This window comes from Strix aluco, chromosome 10 (genome assembly GCF_031877795.1).
Source record: "Strix aluco isolate bStrAlu1 chromosome 10, bStrAlu1.hap1, whole genome shotgun sequence".
In the NCBI taxonomy this organism is placed as follows: Eukaryota; Metazoa; Chordata; class Aves; order Strigiformes; family Strigidae; genus Strix; species Strix aluco.
Window position 1 is genome coordinate 29,160,867 of NC_133940.1, and position 24,814 is coordinate 29,185,680.

Sequence of the window (24,814 nt, forward strand, 5' to 3'; positions counted from 1 at the left end):
ATTGAAATGCAGAGGCATCTCAGCCCTCTGGGCCTGGGCAGAATTAAAGTGTGCTTCAGAATCATCTAAATGCCAAATCACTGAAAACTGGTTTTTTCCAGTCTTCTGTTCATGTGCAGGAGTTACCTCTCTTAAATTCTTAAAATACTGTGAGTGCTTTTTCCAGGAGCATATTGTTACTGCCCCATTACATTTTTTTGTCAGGCTTTTCCAAGCTGTTTAAAAGTTCAGTGTGTTCAGTTGATGGGGCAGCATATATGCCAGCTGTGAATGGCAAAGAAAATCTGAATGTTTCTTGGACTTCTGTTTGTCAGACTTGGGGGTATTTGAGAGCACAGTTTGGCTGTGCTGGAAAGCACCAGTCACATGCTCATAAGTTCCGTGTTCCAGAAAAATTGCTGTTATGACATCATGGCAAGCAAAAGAAAGGAGAAAGGCAAGTTTTTTAGAGGGAATAAACGGTATAGCCAGTATTTTGTTAGCTTTATTATGGTAGCTGTACTTTCTTGTTGGGGTGGAGGGTTCTGTAGCTGAGATTTTTGGACGAGTGATTTATGGAAGGACTTGAAGACAGGAGGAGGAGGCTGGTGGAGAGGAGTTGAAGGCAAAGTGATATTTAAAGGAAGAAGAGCAGCCATTAGAAGACAAGGAACTCTTGTACCCCACGGTTGCAGACTTCTTGTTTATGTACTGTTTTTACCCAGATGAAGTACGATGGAAAGACTTTCCTCTTGGGAAACTCCCAGGTCAGACAGATGACCCTGACGGTCTCATGTTGGATAATTATTCCATGATGTCCCTGCTTGATCAGCCAGTGAGAGATGAGTGGAAGTCTCCCAACACAAAGTGAGTAAGTCCTGTGGGCAGGACTTTGCCCTGAACCACAAAGTGCGTTTGTGTCTCTGTGCCTTGTACTGTATGATGTAAAAAATTAAAAATGAGGTTTCCTTTTTACTTCTGACTAAGTAGTTTGACCCAAATACCTACTACTATTTCTAATGTCTACTAACTGCACTTTTCACAGATTTTTAAAGTAATGTGTGTGTCTGGAAGGACCTTTGCAGTGCTGGTGTAATAACGTAACAATCTGCTCTCAGACTCTGCTGACAACTTTCAGTGTTGCCTGATGCTGTTAGTAAGATACAGTCTGTTGATCCCTTAGAGTTACCAGTCTGGAAGTGCGGAATTTTTAAAACAAGCTACTGAGAGCTGGTGCAGGATCTGCCTGGCAATACGCTGGGATGAATGACCTTAATGGGAAGAACTGTGCAATTAAAGTGTTCAGGACTAGAAGCCTTGGAAGTCGTTTAGCCTCCCCCAGTGTCAGTTCCCAGACTAGCTAATCTTGTATAGGAAGGAGGAGTCATTCGAAAATGCCCAGTGGATTGCTGAAGCACTTTGAGGTGCATTAGTGGAAAAGCTTGGAGATGAGGAGAGAAGGTGGCCACAGGAGGTGGTTGACTGCAGATTATTTCCTAACACCTGAGGAAGGAATTGGCTGTACGTAACTGGGGTGTGAATATGCTGAGAGTTTCACATCAGCGAATGCAAACATGTCTCTTCTGTACATGTGAAATGGAGACTGTAGTGTGTGTGCTTCCTGAGTAAGGTCTGTGCCACTGCAGTCTTGGTTATTCATCCTATGGTTAACTCAGCATGAGACAACCTCTCTTCTCCTCACCTTTCTCCACCGCAACAGGAAGCTCTTGCTGCTTATTTGTACTGTGTTAGTGTGACAGTATGCTTTAGTAGTCTGACAGTCTCCTGAACCAAGGAACGAGCGCCAGAACAAGAGGGCATGGCCTCAAGCTGTGCCAGGGCAGGGTCAGACTGGCTCTTAGGAAGTATTTCTTTGCAGAAGGGGTTGTTGTGCGTTGGAATGGGCTGCCCAGGGCAGGGGGGGAGTCCCCATCCCTGGAGGGGTTGAAGAGTCGGGTTGACCCAGCGCTGAGGGATCTGGTGGAGTTGGGAACGGTCAGGGTGAGGTTCATGGTTGCACTGGAGGATCTTCAAGGGCTTCTCCAACCGAGATGATTCTGGGATTCTGTGATTATTGATGGACACAGTCTGACAGAAGTTACTGCTGCCTGTATTGCTGTGACAACTCACCAGTGTCATCCGAAGTTAATTCATGAAGCCCTAGCTATCACCCTTCAAAGCTGAAAGAATATACTCAACACTTACCTCTCTGCATTTGTCTCCTGTCTTTTCCTGTCATCAAGTCTGAGAGCTATTTGTAATTGCTGCTGTTCTCATTCCCCTCTGGGAGTGTACTTTTGTTTTTCACTCCTTGGGTCTTTTGCACTATCTGAAAGTTAAATACAGTGGCATAATTGACAATCAAAAATATGATTTCCATGGTATCCTTTGAGAAAGTTTATAATCTTACCATCTTCATTCCTCCTGCTCTTTCTAAAAGAAACCATTGCAAGGATTATGAGAGACTGCTGTTTAGCAGTTTGGAAGTTATTAGCAGGCTTGTGAAGACTCTGTCTCTATTAACTAGGGCTCGGATCCTCAGCCACAGTATGTTGGCATTGCTCAGTGACCTTTTCAGAGCTGCAGCTAGTAATTTAAGCTGCAGATTTGACCTCAGTAAAGACAGACAGGTTGTCATGGAAATAATGGTAGCATTCTCTAAAACTTTACTTAGATCACCTCTGTTACTAAATGAAACTTACCCAGTTAAACCATCCCGCTGAAGACATTTTAATAGGGTCATTATTTCACCCTTTGAAGTCAAACGAGCTTGAATGCTATAAGCTGTCAAATCAGTTTCATCACATACACAACAGAAGATGGGTTTATATGTATTTTAATCCAAGGAACACTTCAGAATATAAATACATGGCAGTTACTTTCTTAAACACTTGATAGGATAACATTATAGTCAGTGCTTCTTCCCCTGTAGTTGATGGGCCCAATCTAGTAGCTTCCAAAAAATGTGAACAACAGTGACAGTCATGCAGCCTTGGGTGTTGCATTGGGAAGAGCTCTTGCGCATATTCGTATTTTTACATATTCAGAGTTGTCCTCAGATTAGCTCCCAGTTCCAGACCTTCCAAAGAGCAAGATTTCCACTCTTCTCCATCCTCCTGGTCATCCTCCCTGGGACTAGTCTGCTCTTTTGTCAGTTCAGGCCTGCTGAGAGGGTTTTGTTTCTGCTTGATTCATCCAATCAAAATGTAAATTTAGCATCTCAGAGATAGCTAGGTAATAAAAAAGAAACTATCCTTTCCTACTGCTCCTCTTTCTAATGGTCCAAATACTTAATGAAGTCCTTAGTTCCAACACTTCTAAGAGTGGCAGGACAAAACCTGGCTGTCTGTATCAAGAGGTTAAATAAGTTACCCTTTTTTGAGTTCTCTTGAATGATGTTGATCACTGACAAGACCTATGCTTTGAGCACTGCATGAATTTTCTCTCAGACTGTGAGGAGAGCAGGTATTTGTGTACTGATAGTTTCTCATTCCCAAAAGTTAAGTGAGTCTTTACTAGGTGCAAAAAACCCCTTTTGATTCTGCGGAAGAGCCCTTTGATGTCAGCCAGCCATGAATCATGTTTCTTGCAACATGTTTGGTGTTGGGAATAAGGCAAATTCCTGGAATCTGCCTATCTGCTTCTAGTCTGCAGAGCCCTGGCACCCTCACTGTAGTCACAAATGATAGAACGCTTGATCTCAGAGACTTTAAACATAAAGCTGTTTGACTTGATGTTTAGGTAGGTGAGACCACTGATAAGAATAAGGACCTGCAACAGAATTCTAATTGACTGAAGTAATCAGTACCATTTGGCATCTAGCCAGCAGGGTCTGACAAGAGATGGGTGGGGGTTTTTAATCTGATCCTCATGGGCTCAGTTGATTTTTCTGTGTGTGGTAGCTGGAATCATCATTACAGAGGCTGTAATGAGGTGTGCGTGGAGTAGTGTGATTCACTGATCTGGCTTGTTTGTAAGCTGCTCCTTGAAACCAGCTGTAGCATGTGCCCTTTGTGACTTGTAGGCTTCAGGTGTTCTATAATCCCAGTATATGTCTTGGAGTGGTTTCTGGAGTAATGGGAATTAAAAATCACCTAATGATTCCAGGTTCTGCTCTATAAGCAAAGGAATTCCTCTAGATATAAGCTTTATATCATACCGCTGATGTAGATGTTAGAGGAGCTAGAACTTGGCCATACTAAAGTCTGTTGTCTGAAAATCCACAGGACATATTACTCAATTTATTTGTTAATAAACATTTACTAAAATTACTTTTGTTGTTGTTTTTGTTTTGCTTTGGAGATGAACAAAATCTTTGCTAGTGTTAGCAGGAGTTAAAGTGAGTGCTAATATTGAAGTATGATTATTGACAGCTTTACTCTGAGTGTGCAAACATCTGTGCTAAACAAAATTTAGACTAGAATTAAGAATAGAAAAGTTTGGTCAAATTATCATGGAATATAAGTCATCTCACGTGCGTCTTTGTTCCATTCCAAGTAACATGATGTCATAGAATAGCTCAGGCTGGAAAGGACCTCAAAAGATCAGCTGGTCCAACCTTCCTTGGGAAAGGGAGCCTAGGTGAGATTATACAAACTCCATCCTTGCCAGATTCCTCTTATCAATAGGCTAAGCTTGGTATCAGGAGGGGTAGTGCAAAAGACCATCAGAAGAGGAAAAAAATCCACAAAAATGTGAGTATTTTAGGAGATAAAATAGCAAGCAGAAACTATTGCTATGGAGCTGCCCAATTTTTGCAGCTGGTGTGCTTACCAATATTTTATCGTTGTTGCTTTTATTCCACACGTTATGTGGTAACAGCAGTGGTTTGGGATCTTCAGTAACCTGCGTCCGTTTTTTTTACCTCTAATCCTCTAGTCGCAGGTGGTTGGAGAGATGATCTGCTTGTTCTTTTACTGGTCTCCCAGCTCCATCTGCTTTGCCTCCTTTTCCCTCCCGTACCAGTAGTCGTTCTGCTGCAGCTTCCAGCATCTGTGGTGGTGAGAGTGAGCAGGTAGTTATTTGTTGCGTTGAGCACAAGTGCCAACAGTGGCAATATGCTCCTGTACTCTCACAGGGAAGGGGAAGAATTGAGATTTATCACCATGACAACATTCTCCTATATCCCAAATTCTTCAAAAGTCTGTGCCATCAGTATACTGCTAGCTGCTCCTGCCGCTGGCCAAACACCTTGCAGCTTCTACTGCTTTGTCATCAGCAAGGTAATTGTCTTCTCATTGCTTTTGCTTTGGTTTTGGCTGCTTTCATTTAATCCCCACTAAACCTCTCTTCCTACTACCATTACAAGTTTTGCTTGCTAGCCCTTCATAAGAAAGGCTCAGTAGTGGGTACTAGCAGCTGGAGATGTTTTCTAGATAGTGTTTCCAATGTATTTTTGTTATGTTCCAGCAAGAAAAAGTCCTCTGGGTTTAGAGTTCCATGATAGTTCCTAACAACTAGAAAGCAGAACCATGAAGCAAGCAACCACCTGGTCCTGCTGTATGTTCAGTGTTATGTTCCTTTCTTCTTCTTATCGAACTCTGACACTTGTAGCTGCTTTTGTGATGCTCAGTTGTTGCAGTGAGTCATGTGAAGCAGTTCAAGGCTCAGCAGCTTTACAGCACTGGCAAGCAGTAGTTGAATGTTAGGATTAAATGGTGACTTGGTAAAGCTCCCAGTCTGTCCCTGACTTAATATCACCTCTTGCGACTTCAGAATAAATGTCATCTAATTATTTGGATTTGGAGGGCACATAAGGGTAGTAGGAAAGAGTTTGGGGAGGTAAAACTTGTTAGGATTTTTGCAAATCCATTAAATGTCCAAAGTGGGTAAGATTTCTGGCTTTCCCAAACTTGCTTTCCTTACCATGCTTCAGGAGCAAAGCATCACAGTGTCATTAATGTGGAAGCTGGAGCTGTAGTTCTGGGAGTTACGATGTCTGTGAAGGTGCTTTGAGATTCTTGCTTGAATAGTCTGCAAAGACATATTTAAAGGATCTTGAGAAAAAACCCCAAACACAAAACAAACACCCACACATTAACAAGTGCATGGAAACACAAGGCTGACCTTTGGCTCAGCAGGTTTCTGACTCACAAACTGCTGGCAGGTGGGAGGGTAATTGGGAACACTGTTCTGCTCTTCTGTGCTTGTGTGCTTACTTAGGCATCTGCTTTTGCACATAGTTGGAGACGGGCAACTGAGACCTTTGATCTCAGCCAGTGCAAACACTTTTACATGGTGGAGCCGATGTGCAGCCGAATCTGGACCCTAACAGCATGATGCACGCTTTGGAAGTTCTCCTAGGATGCATTCATCCTCTCTTCTCCCTGAATGTATATAGTCTAGGAAATATGCATGGCTGTTTTCTTAAAAGGCTTCTCTCATAACAAAATTGTCAGGGGTATTTTTCTCCCCTCCGTGCTGTAAAAAGCATTGGAAAGTCAGATTTGTACTTGGTCATAAACAACCTGCAACATGCAAGTTAAAAAAAAAATGCATAGCTTTAGAGTCGCTCTAGTCTTAAAATAAAATGAGAAAAATATTTATACTGCTAATTAGATACTGAAATGGAATCTCATAGTTACAAATGAACCATTTTCTTTATTTGTAAGCCGTTATTTAGAATGCAGTGTTCAGTGATTTTCCGCAGGCGAGTTGTTACTTATCCATACTTTAGGTAATGATCTCTAGGTTTTACTTTCTAAAACTTGTTTATGATTCCGTTACTTACAACAAATTAGAAATAAGGGATCCTTGCTTCTGGGTATGTGAAAAGAAGCAGCAAGTCATACAGAACAGACATGGCTATGGGGAAATGCTAGGTCAACCTGTCTGTATACAGAAGAGCAAATATATTGTTATAGGATAGAAAAAGCTGTCTGCCAGCCAGCTGAAGGTTTCCAAGAGGTTCTTGGGCTTAAGGCTTTGCTGAAGTATATAAATTTCCAGGAATTTCTGCTCTATACCATACTTGTGTAATGGGAAATTTTGCTAAAGATATGTAGCAGAGGCAAGAACCTCAGAATAACACGGGTTATCTTCAGGATAGTACTTGTCTGCAGACTTGACTGTGGCCCCTACCCTGACTTGGAGAATAAGCTGCCGGTAACAGAACGGAAACGTTTGCCAAGGCACACAGCTCCTCTGTTTCTGGAAGAGGGAGACGTAATTTGCATCATAAATTCTCATGTGTGCCAAGCCACTCCTCTTGGTATCTGCAAATGGACAGCTGGAAGTATCTGTTTTTTCCAGTTTCTTTGGTGCTTTTCTTGTAGGTAATGCTTAGTTATTTGGTGCTTGCAAGGATATGAAAAAACATGCAGTGACATAAAGGAATTCAGGACAGTGCTTGGTGTAGATTGATTGTTCATAGCTTTATGGTTAGAAGGAAGCTGCCATTTCATTTTATAGTGCAAAGTAATACATTGTCCTGGAGAGAATTAGACCTTTTCTGCAATGCCTGTCCTGGGGGCAAGGGTGGAATTTCTATGGTCGTGCTTTGCAGAGAGGCTTGTACTGATGTTGCCATGGAACTAGCCATCAGTGAAACCAGTGACACAAGCTGGTTTAGAAACCTTGCTTTAAAAAAGGGAGGGGAAGCCTGAGCCACCAGTAAATATCTTGCAGTTAAGGTTGAGGGTATCATTCACTTTTTACCTACAGTATTCAGTTCTCTTCATATAGCATGGAAATAAGAGAAGAGGGAGAGTGATGTACGTGATGTAGCTGCCTTCCTGAAGAAATCGCCTAAGAGCTGATTTCTGCTGCAGTGCAGTGCCTCATGATTATGTTACAGAAGCAGAATGAGTCCCCACTAACTGCTGCATTGCAGACCTGCAGAGAGTGTGTTGCCTGGTCTGTGTAGCACAGAATTGCTTGTACTTCTTGAACTCTTTACTGCAGAGAGAACCAAAACTATTTACAAAGCAGGTGCTTAAGGAATCATCTTGCTAACCCCAAAGTTCAGCCACATCTTGGGTGGAACATGTAGCAGCTAAGACAAGCATAGCGGAAGTTTGCTGGAAAAGTAGTATCCTGGAGACTTAAAATACCAAAGGTCACACTGGTTTTTACTCAACTGTAGGCTGGTTCTTTTATATTGTCTTGAAAATAGTCTTCTGCATAGATTGGTGCATGCCTTTTCTTCATATTTTAATATGAAACAATTTCAACGTATATTCAGTGGTGAAATTGCTGTAGAGGTATATCATTAATTGCTTCTAGGAATTTGTAAATTGTCTTGAAACTTGCTTTAATCAGAATTTGCTGCTGTCATCTTTGAAGAGACCTCATTTTAAATAATGTCAATGACAAGATTTACAATTGCTCTTACATGATTCTTGTGTAAGTTACAAGACCTTGTTGACTGGAAGGTAACTCAAAAGAACCTGAGACTTTGCTTCAAATCATTCTTCTCGTTTGTACCTCCTTGGCTTCTGCGCTGCGCCTGTTTGTGGCACAAAGGCACTGAAGTGCCTTAAGGCACCAGTGGTGTCATGGCTGTAAAGCTATACAAGGCAGTACTGGTTCAAAGAGTGTTTCTAGTCTAAAAGACAGGAAAAAGAGGATCAAAACCCTCTGGCAAATCCAGAAGATGGATTAATTTTTATTTATTGTTGTTAACTGCTTTTGATATTGGAGAAGAAGCAAACGTGTGGAAAAGGAGCATGGTCTGATGTCTGGAGGCATGTTTCATCATATTGTATTTAGGCATGAACAGGCACAGGGAGAGATGACAAACTATTTCTCACTGACAAACCTGCGTTCCCCTATTGCCAGAGATGGGCATGGAGAGTGAGCTGGAGTAGTTGTAACAGAATCTGGGAGACTTGTGCTCATTTCAAGGGAAAATATGGCTGCAGCAGCAGAGCAGGAAGCTGGCTCTAGCCTGCTTTTGAATGCTGGAAATAGAGGCCAGAGTAAAGAATCTATCTCACTAATGCTGTGAAGATTTAGCATGGCAGTCTCGGTGATTTTTATACTAGAAAAATAGGATTGAAGTGGTGAGTAAAAGGTTCATTCCTAATTATCACTTCTGCTGGTGTGTTTCCTACCTCAGCACTATCTGCCCTGGGTTGTCTTGTATCAAGCAAGAAAGTTTTGGTTTCAACTTTAAGCTCTGTCTGCCCTAAACTAGCAAACAAACTGAGATTAGGCTCAAAACATTCTCTAACATCGGCATTCCTTTGAGCCCACAGCAGGGTTTTTGCCTACCCTGTTCTGTACTGTTACAGATTTAATACAGTGTTTTCAAACAAGTAGTGTTGTGGTGCACTGCAAAAGCTGAGTTGTGGTACAGAACAGAGCTGTTGGGGCCTTACCCAAATGGAAGCACTTAGTGTTAAGCTTGAGTTTTTTTCCTTTGGAGAAGGCTTCAGCCCTTTTTGAGGAGAGAGGGAGGTTCCTGCATTTATTAGGAAATGACAGAAGGAGATAGTTGGAATCCAAGAAGATAGCAGGGGAGCAGAGGGAATATGGAGGCAGCTTAAAGGTAAAGTGGAAGATAAAATTCTGGAAATGACTTGTCTGTTGCAGAGGGATTCAGGATGACCAGCTTGTCTGTTCTTCCCTAGTCCACCGTGTTTTATGACTGTGTGCAGTTGAATTTGGTTATCTGCACACATTCCAGTGGTGTGACATGCTTTGCTTCTTAAGGTAGATACTTTCTGATACTGCTTGATACTGTTTGCCTTGTGGTTCCCCAGTACCATTGAGAACTGTGGGGTTGAAATGGAAGGAAGGGCATTTAGCTGAAGATGTCTAATTAATGCATTTCAGTTAGAAGCAGTATCTTAAATGTAGCTGCATGAGATTTTTTTTTACCCCCTTCTCTTAAAACTGGGCAGTTGGGTGATGCAAATCAGTGTGAATAAATGCATCAATGCAGCAGCACTGAACACAATTTAAACTACTCATAGGCATGGAATGGCTCTCACTTGGCTTAAACTGTTCAAGATCACTACTAGTAGTAGTCACTGAGAACAGCTTCACTGGAACCTTTCAGTGAAAGAAAAGAACAATCTCAATTTGTTTATTTAAATATTTTTTAAAAAAACAGTAAAAATAATATCATGACATGGGAAGTATGCAGTGACCTGGTGCTGGATTTGTTTTCTAGAAATTCAGTCTCAGTGCAGTAGTAGAATGGCCTGGGACAAATTTGTATTACAGAAAGCAGCGTCCTCAAAGAGCAGGAGCGAGCACACAAAGGTGACATTTCTTATCCTTAAGAAGAAGGGCATGCAAGGCATAGCTGCCAGCAGGTTGTTTGATCCCGGTCACTCTGAATTAAAAGGTAGTTAATACTGGAATAAATGGCCCAGAGAGACTGTGGAGCCTCTGTCCTTGGAGACGTTCAACACCTGGCTGGACGCGGGCCTGGGCAACTTGTTCCAGATGACCCCAGCAGGAGGATCGGACTAGATGGTCTTAAGAGATTTCTTCCAGCCTCGGTGATTCTGTGAAAATATCTCTGCTCACTTCTTTTCCTACTTCCTCAGTGAAAATTGGTAATAAACTGCTGAAGTAGTTTTAGAAATCACCTAAAAACTAACTGAAAAGAAGCTTCCACATGTAACCACTTTTGTCCAAAATGAAAACTAATTTGAGGTATTTGTAGGAACAGTAAGACTAACCTGTGAAATGTAGTTAGTACTTGTTTTCAGGAGTTAACCACAAAGGGCCTGGGATTAGGAAAAAGCAACTTTTAATACATAATCTATTTTTCTGCTTGGTTTTGTGCTGTCTTCTGAAGCACCTAGTTCTGGCTACTCAGAGTGCAAACATGGGAGTGTTTAGGTTGTGGATTTGGTTTCATTGTGCAACTTCTGTTCACCTTAACAGTATTTGAAGTCTTTCATAGCCCGCAAAAGAAACAGATACGTCTCTTTTTTTTTTTTTCTCATTTTTGAAAGACTGATTATTTCTTTATTGGCTTCAGAATTGAAGATCTTTTGATCTATGATTGACTGTGGGGGAAAAAAAAGTGTTTAAATATTTATTTTCATTAAATGGTAGAGTTCTCATAGGTTAGCAAGTATTATGCTGTCCCTTCACCTCTGACTGAGAGTTCTCTCTAGGCCTGCCAGTAAACCATTTCAGCAAGTGGGTCACAAGCAGCAAATACTTTGTCAAAAGGAAAGTCTGTCTCTCATGTTGGCATATCAAATTCTGCAACAGTCTAGATCAAACTAATTGACCAATTTATGTTTCCTTCCCTTACCAGTAGCACTAGGTTCCTTTAGAGGAAGATGCCTGGACTCTAGTTTGAAATATGATTTAGTCATGCTGAGGACTGATTGCATTTTGACTGCAGACTAAAAAGTTGCAAGCCAGATAAATAGATTTCAGTGCTTCATTGTGCAGACTCTGAAAAAGCCAGCAGGTGTTGCTTTCCCCTCTGCCCCCAGGAATTGCTTTCCATGTGGCCTAAGGTGCAGAGAGGAGCAATTGCAAGAGCTTCATCTATATTCAGCCAAGGAGGTGGTTTTCTTTTTCACCTCATGTGCTGCCTCCAGTTTGCTGGTTTTTGAACAGTGTAATGTGTCATGCAGCTTGTGTTACCAGAAGATACCCATGTAGAAAATGAAAAAGCACATACCAGGCCAAAAGTAACGGTTTTCTGCATCTCTTTGTGTGGGTGAAAGGGGCAGACAGTTTCTGCCACTCGGATCACAGCCTGGCAGGAGGCCAAGGAAAAAAGCTCAGAAAGAAACATGAGGAAAACCTGTTGTTACCACAAATAAAAAGCAGCAGCACCTGATTCATTCCTGTAGCTGTGCCTGAGAACAATCCAAGTTTCATCAGTGTTACAACAGCAGCTTGTTCATTCTTCATTTCTCTTGCACAGCACCTTCTCCGTTTGCCAAGGGCCACGTGGCATCGGAAAGGTTCTGACTTGTCCAGAGGCAGAGGGGAGCAGACTGTCTTGGCTCCTTCTTATGTATTCTTCTGTGCAGAAACTTTCTCCGCTGTCTTGCACCTATGTGGGGTTTCTGCTTCCCCTTCAAAAGGGTTCATGTGGGTTATTCCAGAACAGATGTTTGCTATTTACTACTTCTTTGATACTGCCCTCCAACTTCTCTATCTGCAGGGAGCTGTTCTGACAGCCTCGCTGTAGGGGTACCGCAGTATGCTATGGGAGATTGTGAAAATTTGGTGCTTTACTTTGAAAATATCCATAAGATGCTTGGAAAAAGCATCTGCAGCACAGGCAATGGGACATGCCCTTTCTAAAAGCTGTGGCCTGGCTCCACAGACTTAAAGTAAATGAAGGTAACAAACTGCACAAAGGGTTTTCTGGAGGATGGAGTATGACATTAATTTGGAAAAAGGGATTTGGACAAGGCGTGTAACAGAAGCAGAACCTCTTGCTGCCTCCCTCATTCACCAGGTCCACAGACAAGAGTGGACCTCTTGGTGATCTTATGATGCATTTAAGCCGCATTCTTTAACATCTGCCTGAATTCTGCCTGCCTTGTTGGAGGCCTCTGCTTCTTACTAAATAGCTTCTATGAATCTGTAGCAAAACTTGATTGCGTACCAGGAAAAATAGGTTTTAGCTGACAACGTCCCTTCCCTTTTAAAGATTAACTCAATCTTGAGAGACAGTCAAGCCCATCTCAATTCCGGGGTTTCACTTCTTTTTCTGTTTTTGTTGTTGTTTATGGAGGTTCCAAAAATTGGAGAATGTGCTTTCCCTATGCTGAAAGCAACAGCCTAGCTATCCACAAAGTTTTCCCCTACAAGGCTGCTGGATAAGTCATTTTTTGGTCTTTCCCTGCTCCTGTTTTTCTGCCTGCCACTTACCACACAATTTGGCCTCTTGTTGGAACCCTTTACACACGGTTTCTCTGGTTTGCCATCAGATGTTCCCAGACAAGCATGCTGTTTCCAAAACAGAATAGCCTGAGTCTCAGAGAAGCAAAATAGTTCAAAAAGAGCTGAATCCAACCCAAAGCAGTGAATTTTAGTGGCAGGCAAGTGGCTGGGGGACAGAGTAGCACTGATTGTAGAAAAGGCACTTTCTCCCATGTGTCCCAAGTAATAAAGTTGTGTTACTCTGGTTGGCAGTACTCCCGCAGTCGATCTGTGGTGATGAGCCTGCTCTTGGCAACCTTCCTGCAGTACAGTTAAGGCAGAGAATGATGTCAGTGACTGTCCCCTGAGCCCCTGTCCTGGGAATGACAGCAGGCCTGTGAAGTCATGAATGATGAGGAATATACATCACAAGGAAGGAAAAATTATCCCATTAGCAGGCTGAATTCCAGGACAGTTTCCAACAGCCAGAGGAAGACTGTCAGTCATTACACCGGGTGTGATAGCTGTGATGTTTCTGTGTTGGCTTTGTCTGCTAGGCCTCTGGCAGTGTTTCATCTGAACGAGGAGTGTCTAAGAAGTGTTTTGACCTTAAAGGAGAAATTATCTGTCTCTTAGGAGCTCTGAGCAGCGTCATCTGCCAGTTATTAGCCAGTTATTCCAGTACTGAACACCTGAAAAAGGCATTGAGTTTTTCGGTGTATAGCTTGAAGTTGCTGTATAAATCTTTCCAAACATCTCAGTCTTGTTTGCAGAGATTATTTACTGTCTTCAGAGGTTTTTTGGGTTTGTTTTAACATGAGACGTAAGTTCCTGCGATGCTTGGATTCTTTGGAAAAGCTTGCAGTTCCTTCCTCCCTGGTCCCAAAAGACTGTGTTCTTTGGTGGGTTTTCTGGCGTATGTGTGTTGTCAGAGTTTGTGTTTAGCGTTGCTGTGACAGCCTCTGAAGCTCTGAATAGCTGCTGTCATCCTCAGACAGACGTTTTGGTTTTTGTGATAAGCATATGTGCTTTTTGTTTACTCCCAGTGTCAGTTTTACTTGACAGCAGGGGCGAATTTGGCAAATAACGACCAATTGGAGAGTTTTCTGAGGGTGGAGTTGCAGACATGCAGTTGCTTTAGGGATTGCATCAAGCAGTTGCACTGACATTTCAAAAATGGGATTCATCATTTGATGGTCATGGATAGTGACTGGATTCTGTTGTCCTAAGGATGAGATGCATAAGCAGGTAGGTGAGAGGGATGGTTAATATGTGCTGAAGGGTAAAGACAGTGAGTAGGCAGGGATTATATTATTATCCAGGAGGATGCTAGGTGATAGCTAGGAGTGCATGAGCTCTCCTCGGGCATAAGGAATAGAGAAAGTGAAAAAGATGTACAAGACAGCCAGACTTTCCCTTTTTCTTCACAAGGTCAGATAGCAGGTTTCAAGTGGATCCTTTAAAGATTTGTTTTATTGATAACTTCACCATTCTCGTAAAATGAATAGAAATTGTAAAAGAAATCCTTATCTGACCTACTTCATGACGTGGTAGTGATTTATGTTCCTTCACATAGTAAAACTTTGGGTAGGGAAAGATTTACAGATGTTCTCCAGCTGTTCTTTGAGCCTTGTGTTTGACAGTGCCTTATGTCTGAGGATACTGTATAAAACATTAGATGTTCCTTTGTGTTCTGTGTTAGCAAGTCATGTAAATGGGTCATTATTTGGGGGATCTCCTGGGACTCAGCCCTAACTGGGTAACTTCTGCAATGAAAAGGGATTTTACACCTGTTAGAACGAGCCTCCTTCTAAAATTAGAAATTACTGAGCATGCTGTGCATTCACCAAAAAACTTCCTTTAAAGTCTCTGTTAATGCACTAGTTTCTGCACTACTTTGCAAAGCCATAGGAAGGGCTAGTTTCGGTGTGCAGAATGTATAGGCAATGAACCATTTGTAACTTGTGACAGACCGTTTTCATGTTGACTACGTGCTGTGTTAGCATTTCACCCGATTAGCCTGTATTCCTAGCTGCGCAGGACAGATGAGGGTTCTAATTAAAATTGTTGTGTGGTTATTTCTGAAGTCGTATCTCCCTCACAGTTGTTAGTAGCTGGTGACCTTTCCTTTGGTCTGTGCTTTGGCACCTCAGGACTGTTGTTGCCTATCTTGAACAAACTCATTAAAATCTAAGGTCAATACAGCAGCTAAATGTTCAGAGCTAAAAATGAGAAACAACATTTTGTGTTGGAAATAAAACTTGTTACCAAGTTTAAGGTGCTATCAAAATTATTTTGGTGATGTGAGCTTCTAAATTGGCTCAGTGCTTATGTGCTTTATTTCTCTTCCTCTCGCAGCTCTGCAGAATTGAATATTCCTGTGACAGGAGGATTGTTATGGACCCAGAATGACTTCCATAAGATAAAAAGTGGCCTTCAACTTTTCTAAGACAGCTCTGCAGCTTTCGGTATTGCACAAGATAAGTGGCATGGAAGAACTAGTAATGGTGATAGGGAAATAGCCACTCCAGGATGTATGTATGTTTGTTTGTTTGTGAAGATTTACTGATTTTTTACCATGTAAAATCAATATTTTATAAAGGTCGTGTGTTACTAAGTTCCATGTCTAGTAACCCTTGTCTTGCTTAACCACTATCAGGAACTTTTAGCTCTAGTTGATGTTTGCCAAATACAGTCAGAGTACTTCGGAATCCCGCAGTGTTCCTTGATTTTTTTCGTGGTTAATAAACATAACCAGCCGAAGGCAAACCTTCTTTCTGGATCCTGTTTTTCCTTTTTCACTCGGGTATTCTTGGAAGTGTCCTCTGGTCCCCATTGGCCAGACTATTGAGCCCTTCCTGTTTCAGTGACAGTCCTGTGTGAGTTTGCATGATTTTGCCAGAAAGAGACTGTGCTACAATTTTCATCTAGCTAGGATTTCACAGGAAGCTTTAGGGATTAAGCCTAGTTATACCGTGGCTGAATGCACTGTAGTGCTTAAATATCCTCAAAAATTTTTTTTCTCACAGTTTTTTTTCAAGTCATAGTCTTGAGGCGACTACTGTATCTTTAATTGAAGTTTTCTGCTTGATGATATTTCTATTCATGATTTTGCTGAGGTTGGTAACTAATACTGTGGTCTCTGCTGAGAGCTAGTGCAATTACTGCAGAAATGGTCTTGAGTACCTTGTTGGAAAGTTGTTGAGAAAAAGGACTTCCAGCTACTTTTTCCTAAATTCAGTTTTCTTTACCTGTATTGAAGGTTTTTGGAACTTGGAGGCTTCTGCAATTACCTGTCAAAAGATAGGAGTTTAAGCATGTACTTATTGCAGGACTCCTCAGTAAGAATTTGTTGGAGTGTATCTACTAGAGGGTAAGACAGAGCCTTTCTCTGGGTCAGTGTAACAATTTGCACTATTTACAAACTAAACAGGAACATGTCAGTGCAGCATTGTGAAATGGCATCTTCTTAGTTCTGTAGAGCTGCTGCTGGTGTTATGTGCTGATGTTCTGTAGAAAGATACACAAAGGGACATATGACTTCAGCAGAACATTGGATAGGGTTGAATTGCAAGTTTAGAACAACGGCTTGGATGCTTTGGGCTGACTCTCAAGTAAAGGGTTAGCTCAGTGTAAGTATTATTTCTTAGTTCTAATTTTTTGTCATCCTGTTCTACTGCAGTTACTCTTTACCAGACAGGCAAAAGTTCTGTAAAACTGAAGATACTGTGTACATTTCCTTCTCTGAAAACAAGCGGTGCTAATGCAAAACAACTTCTCTCTGTTAGGAGGGATTTTTCATGTAAGCCCTTCCTCTTTCTAGGATCTTTAGAAATCTCTCCTTTTACCCAGCAGTTCCTCAAGCTTATTAAGGAAAGTTTGAGTGAAGAGGATTCGTTCTTTTATTACTGAATTTCAGAGTGTAAAATTACTTATATTATTATTTGGTACTTCTGAGGTCTGTCCATGCAAACAAGCAGAACAGTTCAAAGCGTGATGCTGGAAAATACCATCCTCTACGTCACCTCTTTCCCTTTGGTAAAGGTTTACTTGGTAAAATCACATGCTACTGTAGCTTCTTTGTCAGCTGTAGTTACTGCCCTGCGTATCTGCCATTAACCCATCCACTGAATTACGGGATGAAAATCCTGGTCTTTGAGCTAGTTGCAGAGTCAAATAAAATAGTTAAATCCAGTGCTGTGCATGACGTAGAAAAGCACGAAACTGCCAGATGCTTTAGAAAAAATACCAAGACCTGAGGAGAAGCCATAGTAATGGCATGAAGTTTAAACAAAGTGTTACTGGGGGCAGGGAGGCAGGCTTGAAACAAAGGGGAAAAAAAAAAAAGAGAAGTTGGGAATGGCTGGAGAAAAGAAACAGATGTTTTGATTTTTAAAAAGTGAAGAAGGAGCTTCTACTGAAACAATGAAAGTGTAAAACCTAGACAATTATGTATCGCTCTGTTCAGGATTATGAAACTTGGTCTTTGATCTGAATAATTCACAGGAGGAACAGTTTTGTAGCTACTTTCCCAAGTACCTGGCAAATTACAATGTTACTACGAATAATACATAATAAATGCATAGATAACCTTAAGGTTTAAAGCCAGCCAGTTCAAATGACTTGCAAAGCAAGTAAGTGAAGAGTTACTCTATTTGGTACTTCTGAGGTCTGTCAGTGCAGACATCACAGTTCAAAAAGGAAAGGGTGATGCTGGCCAAATACTGTGCTACATATGGGTTTTTTTCCCCTTTGGTAAAAGTTTACTTGGCTAATTACTTTCTTTGCTAGAAGCATATTCCGAATGGGGATAGGAGAGGCAATGTTGATGTAACCCTAAATTACTTGATTTTTCCTTTGCATTGGGCAGGACTTCTTGAGACTGCTTTCTGCCTGTAAATTATTGTCTTCAGACAGATTTTTAATGTCTGGAAAAACATCTCCAAAGGGAAGCTAACGGAAGGATTGGAGGTAGAAGCTGGGACTCTATGGAATAAGTCACGCAAACAGGAGTTGCTGAGGAAGTTCAGGCCTGGGTCCAGGGCTTCTGTGGCCTGTGACCCCTTTTGGCTTTCTCCACTTCTTGAATTTCTTTCAATTTAAGTAATTGGACAGAGTAGTGGAACTAATTAGGATAATTTGCTCCTGGCTATTCAAGTCTTTAATATTCTGTTTTCTCATTCCCAAAGGCAGCTACTCTGACAAGGACCTCAGCTGGGGTTACAGTTTTGGGGAGAAAACTGGAACAGTAATATCCTGTGGAATCTAATTAGTACTTGTTTTCAGGAGTGGTGTACTTGAGGATGTAAATTAAGCACAAAGGGCCTGGGATTAGGAAAATGCAGCTTCGTAATACAGATATTTTATTGGTTTTTGACTGGGTTTGTGCTGTCTTCTGAATCACCTGGTTCCTGGCCCTCAAGAGAGCAAACATGGTAATGGTGGGAAGTTCAGGCAAATCTGGACAGACATGATCTTTGTGTATCATTTTCCTTTCGTTTGCTTTAGCCCCCCTCCCCCCAACAAGTTAAAGCAGTGGTAATAAATGATACTGTATCACCTCCCCCCTAGTAAGGGAAATGAGTGTTTAAATAGCAAAAGAAAATATGTGTAATACAGAGCCTGACAAAGGGGGGGGGTGTTATGACAAGACAGCAGGACCTAAACAGTACTTCTTCCTCTGCTTGTTAAAGTAAAATTCTTCATCCTGTTCCTTCACAGATTTAAGCACAGATGGAAAATTATGTATGATTTCAGAATCTGGGTATTTTTCAGTAAATCAGCTAAAACTACTGAGAAATAATTTGGACAGACTACAACAGTTGTTTTGGACAAAACAGCTTTTTGGGGCTCTTGCCTAAAGAGAGTTACAAAATAAAAAGCTAGAAACAAATAATCCAATGGCTCTCAGTTTTATTAAATAAGCAAATTTTTATATATATATATAAAGTATAACATGTTTTGTATTATTAAATAATTGTGCAAACCTTTTACACAGAGCGGCGGGGGGGGAAACAGGTAGGTAATAGCCTATATTTCTTTTTAGATTCTTCTCTCCATTCTTTTAATACATTTACAAACTTTAAATACCACAGACCAAAATCATAGCTATTGTATAATGGCTCTCCAAAAGCTAACCAACCACTGGCATGAGAATAATTGAAGTGATGGTGCACTTGTATTTTTCCGGTTGAAATGTTGCAATAGAGTTAATAAGGGCTGTGTCACACAGACAGGCCCCGGGTGCATACGAGGAGTATTAAAGCTGAGCACTCGCCACAGAAATAACAGTGACAGATCCAGTGATCCGAGTCCTGCAGTACTACTGCTTCAGGTAAACTTCCGGCAAGTCAAGATAAAGTAATATTTCAACTCTGTGGAGCAAAGTCTCACAGAAATTATGCTTGTTCCTTCTCTTTAGCATGGAGTTTTAAAAATTGCTGTAGTCGAAATACATCCCTTGAAATGTTCCTGTTTGTGGTTTGGTATACGTGCACGTCACCGAGTGTTTTTAAACTGAATTATCTGGACAGATTCTTTTCACGTTCTGACTTTTAAAATGCCAAAATTCACGATTTGAGGCAAACTGGCATTAAAAGTATGTAGGGGGGAAGTCACCTACATACTTTGTTTTAGTTTTGTTTGGGTTTTTTTAATGAGGACCCTTCTACTTGTTCTAAGCAACCATACCCACACCTTCTCTTTTTAAGTTTACAGGTAAAGCATTTTCACAAAAGCTAAACAGACTCATGCTAGTGAATGAATTACATGCAGCAGCAGCAGCAGCAGCAGCTAGAGCAGTGCACGCTTATTACTAGAGATTTACGAATACCACATACTGGTTTAACATCCATTTTCACTCATTTTGTCATTAAGACTTACATTATATTTGGGTCAACCAAAAAAACCCAAAGAGATTTATAAAAGTTTACAACAATTAAACAGTAATGTTTAATTCTACAAATGAATAAAGCCAACTACTGCAGCTCAGTACAACAACAACAGGACTAACAGTAGTGAAATCATCTATATGTACAATTTAATATATTACTAACATGTAATTCTTACAAAAAAACATTAAATAACTTAGACTGACATCCCATAAAGCATTTGATTTTTGATTCATGGATTTGTTATACACTTTTAAGTGACAAATTATGTGAAAGCAATATAGCTAAAGCTGAGAGATCAGTAAATCAGAACTCCCAGAGAACGCTCTGGCCCCAGTAAAGCACTAAAGTCTACTGCTTAACTCCTGCTGATTGCAGGTGGCCAGGATTTTACCTTCCCACTTTTTTTTCTCTTCTAGAATTGTAATTTCATGGATTTTATTAAAATATAGTTTCTAGAACTGTTCTCTTACAGTTTTAAAAACATTTAAATATCATGCTCTCAAAAAGAGCATTTATACAAAGTCTTATATTTACAATATAGACAGTTATGATCAGGTGTTAATAAGATCAACTCTTCCACGTAAGAAGAAATATAAGCTTATGCGCTGAAGATGAATGTGTCGGTGTTTTGAATTGGCTTGTAAACATATCTGAGAACAGATGTGGATGAGTGAATTATCACTTAAAGGAGTTGATTAGGAAAGACTACATCACATACAAAAGTTTCGTTACCTCTAATGAGGACTAAACAAGCACAAAATTTGCAAATTATTTCCACAAGGCTACACTGCCCGTTCTGTAACTCTGTGCATGATAGTTGCTAATAGCTTCTTAGAAAAAAGACAATTTGCTTTCAAAGTCCCTTAGGGAAATAGTATGCCGGGTTTGCACTGGCACAGCATTCCCCTTGTTTAAAAAGGAACTGTTCTATCAGTAAGACAAAAGTTAGTGAAAATTAAAATGACTAGACAAGTCCTACAAAAATGAGTTATCTCCATAAACCACCCAACACTTCATACAGAAATTTCTGCTCAGTTTTCCATGTTAGAAAACATCAAAAACACCTACTAAACCTCTCTTAAAATAGCTTATCTTTATAATTGGAGAAAAAGGGAACAGACATTTTTCTACATACAAATATTTAATTCCATGCAAGATGGAAAACGTGAGTGTACAATAAACTTCATTTTATACCCAAATAATTTATAAATTAACCCATTAAGAATAAAGCAGGGTCTATAGCTATTATATTGTTACATTTTAAACACATGCAGATGAGTTAACAGCAACACTTTTACATACGGTTTAGTGCAAGAATGTATCTGCTTAATAAATAGACTAAAGATAACCATGTGATGCTTTGAGGTGTACACACAGTATCTGTGCACATAATAAACTGGTTTTGAAAAGTTGTCCTTGTTTGTCTATAAACTACAAGTGCCCATTTTAAATAAAAAAGATCCATAATTACTCATGGGCTACTTCCCTGTGACACATGGTGTCACAAACATTGTGGTGAAAATGTAATACTGAAGTTAATCTAGAGATTTATTTTTTTTTTTTATACACAGTTTTTATACAATCAAGAAAAAGAGATACAATTTGTATCAACAAACAAAAGGTCATTTCTGGTTATTTGAGGCATTGCTCTCAGCTGCTTATACCATGCAAGAGAAGAGAATAAGAATTAATTGCAAATTAAAAATATAAAATGCTGGTTAGTAAGAAATGTTTTTGAAAACTGGTCAAGAGTTAAACCTGTTTTCCCCAACTATTACAAAATGGCGGAAGATTTTTTTTTTTCCCCATTAACAGAGATGATAGCCAACTAATTAAAACTTATTTTTAAACACCAAGTGTAAATACAGAATCATCTTCAAGTTAATTAATTTTAAATACATAATGACATGGTCATTATCTGCGTTACCTATACCAACACAAGAATGTTTATCCTGTGTGAAATGATAGAATTATCAAATATCAGTAAAATAACTGTAGTTGCACCTGTAATTGTGGTTTGTTGTTGGTTTGGGGTTTTTTTTATAGGACAGGACCATATTTTCCACATGATAAAGAGCCCACAAGATATTTTGAATCAAACCAACCATTACAGTAACACAAGTGGAGGAAATTATATAACTTTGTTCCTCAGACAAACAGATAACTAGAAAGCAGCATGCAAGCCATTATCAAAACACCAGAAACAACCCTGACTGCAGCCTCACGTTCCGTGTGTTTCACAGTAAGAAACATTTAGGCAGTGTCACACCTTCTCATGAAGAAACAAAAGGCCATAAACCAGGCCTTCTCAACTTTCATGAAAAAAACTACAGTAGAAGTCAACAAGTCCTAGCTCGAGACTTATCGAGTTAGTAATGGTTCGGAATGTTGAAATATACAATGGATTCAAAAAAGGGCGTCCAGTCAGTGCAGCTTAAAAAAAACAATAAACGCCTCTTTTGGAGACATTTAGCTACAAAGGTTCCCACCCTGAGCAAGGTATCAGTTGCGCAAACAATGCCACACAATTATCTCACCTGTTGAAACAGGAACTCTAAAAGCCTTCATGAGGCAAATGCACACCTTTGCGTGGATCTGAAGAGCAAAAACCGGGCCAGCTTTGCCACAAACCCAAACCATAGCATCTCTGTTCAAGAAGCAGCCTTTCCCCTCCACCCCCTTCTCGAGCTGACCTTGTGCAGCCATCCTGAGTGTTAGGCTCATGCCAACACCATCCTTGCCCCCAGAGGAAGGGCTGTAGTTAGTGATGAACTTCCATGTTAACACCCAGCTTCTGCTGCTTCAGGTCAAGTAATCCAATTTACATAAAACTGACAATTTACTTTCAGCTTGTCTAGTCATCTGGGCCAGCAGCTGCTTACTGCACAGTTGAGAGGCGATTCTGAAGAGAGAAGCTACAATTAAACTTCTTTTAGTTTATTGAATGGCGCTTACGCCTTCACACTCCTTAATGTTTTGGTCCTAATTTAATAAAGTATTTGGCTTCTGTTGGATTGAGCCAATGTATTGGACAATGTAATAGATACGCAAACTCTTGGGGAACAGTTTTGAAATTTAAGTACCAACAACAATATTGACATTGAAAAGCTGAAATCAGGTCTTCCTTTTACAAATTGAGTATTTTCATTTTTGTCAAGTTTACTTTTTCTTCAATATTTAATATGCCAGTAGGCAGTGTCGAATGACAAAGCTGAAACCCTGAAAGTCATCTGGGTATGTATAGAGCATACTTTTAAAGGCCGATTAGGCATTTATAAGCAAATTGGAAGTGTACACTAATACATGCAATATAATTGCTAACAATAACTTTGTAGTAACAGCTTTGAGACACTGAATGTGACATTGTAGTTCTTAATGAGCTATCCATGCAGCAAGGTATGCATTTCCTATAAAATACTATTAAAAATCCCTATATTTAAAATCTTAAAATTTACAATACAATCAATTCTTATATAGTGCCTCAGCATATATATGATTGCTACTGTGTACAGAATTTTATACTATCTTAGTAGAAAATATTTACAATAGATTGGCCCCTTCCTCCTTCATCTAAGTTTTCTTCCAGGTCCTATATGCTATATAGCTTCATTTATCCAAAAGAGGCTGTAATGCTTTAACGCCCTGTTCTTAATTTGGCAACAATCATAGCTGCCAGCTGTTGTGCATCTGTCATGTGGGGATTCTTTTCCATCACAGAAAGGACAATGCTTGGAGGGAAAATATTGCACAGGTTCTTGTATGTTTGATACTGATGTTCCGGGATGATATGAGGTTCCCGTGGCTCACCACATATCCCAATCCAGGGATTCCTCCAGAGCTGCTCCATCTTCTCAGGCATGCTTCTCACCATTACAGGCTCGTAACATGGCTGCATGAGGCTGTTACTCAGTGGATACGAGTGGTAGGTGTAGGAGTCTGATGCACACGGTAGCGGATCCCAACTAGCATGCTGCTCTCGGCAGAGAGGTGGTCTTCTCTGCCTTGTAGGGTTACTTTCATAAAGCCGTGAGTCAGAAATGCTGTCCATTCTTGTCATGACCAAGGCACGGCTTGGTTGTGCAGTTGACGGATGAACGTTTTGAGGCACAGGGTATTCTCCTGGACAACTGGACCGCGCTCCAACAACTGGATGCTGGGCATGTAGGCCTAAGTGGGAAACTGACTGTTTGCGAAGGGATTGCTTAGGCTCTTCAGTTCCGTAACTCTGAACTCTATTTAAGGCTTCATGGTAACCATGGGAAAAAGGCTGAAGACGATTTTGCGATGGCAGTCTGTGCATCTTCACATTGTCTTCTGGACTGGCATCTGCTACACCCAGATACAAGTCATTGTAAGAGGAATAAGAATCATTACTTGTATGGCTTAAGCAACTGTCAGGACAGGGGCTTGAGTTTCTAGAATACATCCCCTGGTCCATATCAGCCCCATAATAATCTGTGTTACGGATACTACTTATGCTCAAGTTGGAGAAATCACTGAGTAAGGAATAATAGCCATGGTCCCCCAAGGATTCATATTTGGCATACTGGTCGGTATAGCTAACTGAGGTGCCATGGCTATTGGTGACTAGTATAGGAGGATATTGCACACTGGACATATGTTCCAGTGAGGATTTCTGATGCATGAACTGTGAGGAACCTGGCACCGGACTGCTTGCAGAACGAGTATTTAATGCACCAGCTGCATGGCTTTTTGGTGGAGGGAGCGTTGGTACACTTAATGCAGAAACCAGAGACGGGACAGAGCTGGCCTCGGACTTCCGCGCTACTGATAACTTTTCCTCAGGCTCCACAGCTACTGCTCTAATGCTTGGATCTGACTGACGTTTTGGGGCAATGCGTTTCACTTCAGAACTGATTTCTCCTTTGGAGCTGGATGGCCCTGTGCCACATTTGGCCAAGGCTCCCTCACTCATAGTTTTCACAGCAGATAATTTGGCACTTATTCGAAGCTCATCCGCTACTGACCTTTGAGGCTGGTTTGCCCGTTCTGGGTGGTAATATTTACATTTGTGCCCATAGGTGCACTTTTTACCTGAAAGAAAAGTGTTTTCAGGTTAAATAAACCAAAAACCAATCAACACCACCAGCTGCTATCTTTTTTCTTTGTATCTATCTTTCACC

At 40.6% G+C, this 24,814-nt stretch overlaps 2 protein-coding genes across 4 annotated transcripts in view; one reads left to right on the forward strand and one right to left on the reverse strand.

Annotated features, from left to right (window-relative positions):
- The window catches only part of LAS1L (LAS1 like ribosome biogenesis factor), a 53,343-nt gene that overhangs the window by 21,354 nt on the left and 7,175 nt on the right, over positions 1-24,814 (forward strand). For 2 of the 3 annotated variants that reach the window (XM_074834929.1, XM_074834930.1), the window contains exons 12-13: positions 705-846; positions 15,136-15,551. In XM_074834929.1, the coding sequence (XP_074691030.1) occupies positions 705-846; positions 15,136-15,226 (233 nt within the window). In that variant the 3' untranslated portion in view covers positions 15,227-15,551. Of the gene's footprint in view, positions 1-704; positions 847-15,135; positions 15,552-24,814 lie in introns of those variants that run through there. The other variant, XR_012624554.1, reaches the window with a different exon arrangement.
- Positions 18,674-24,814, reverse strand: part of ZC3H12B (zinc finger CCCH-type containing 12B) — a 32,985-nt gene continuing 26,844 nt past the window's right edge. The window contains exon 6 of the mRNA XM_074834928.1: positions 18,674-24,725. Coding sequence (XP_074691029.1) covers positions 23,305-24,725 — 1,421 coding nt within the window. The 3' untranslated portion in view covers positions 18,674-23,304. The remainder of the gene's footprint in view (positions 24,726-24,814) is intronic.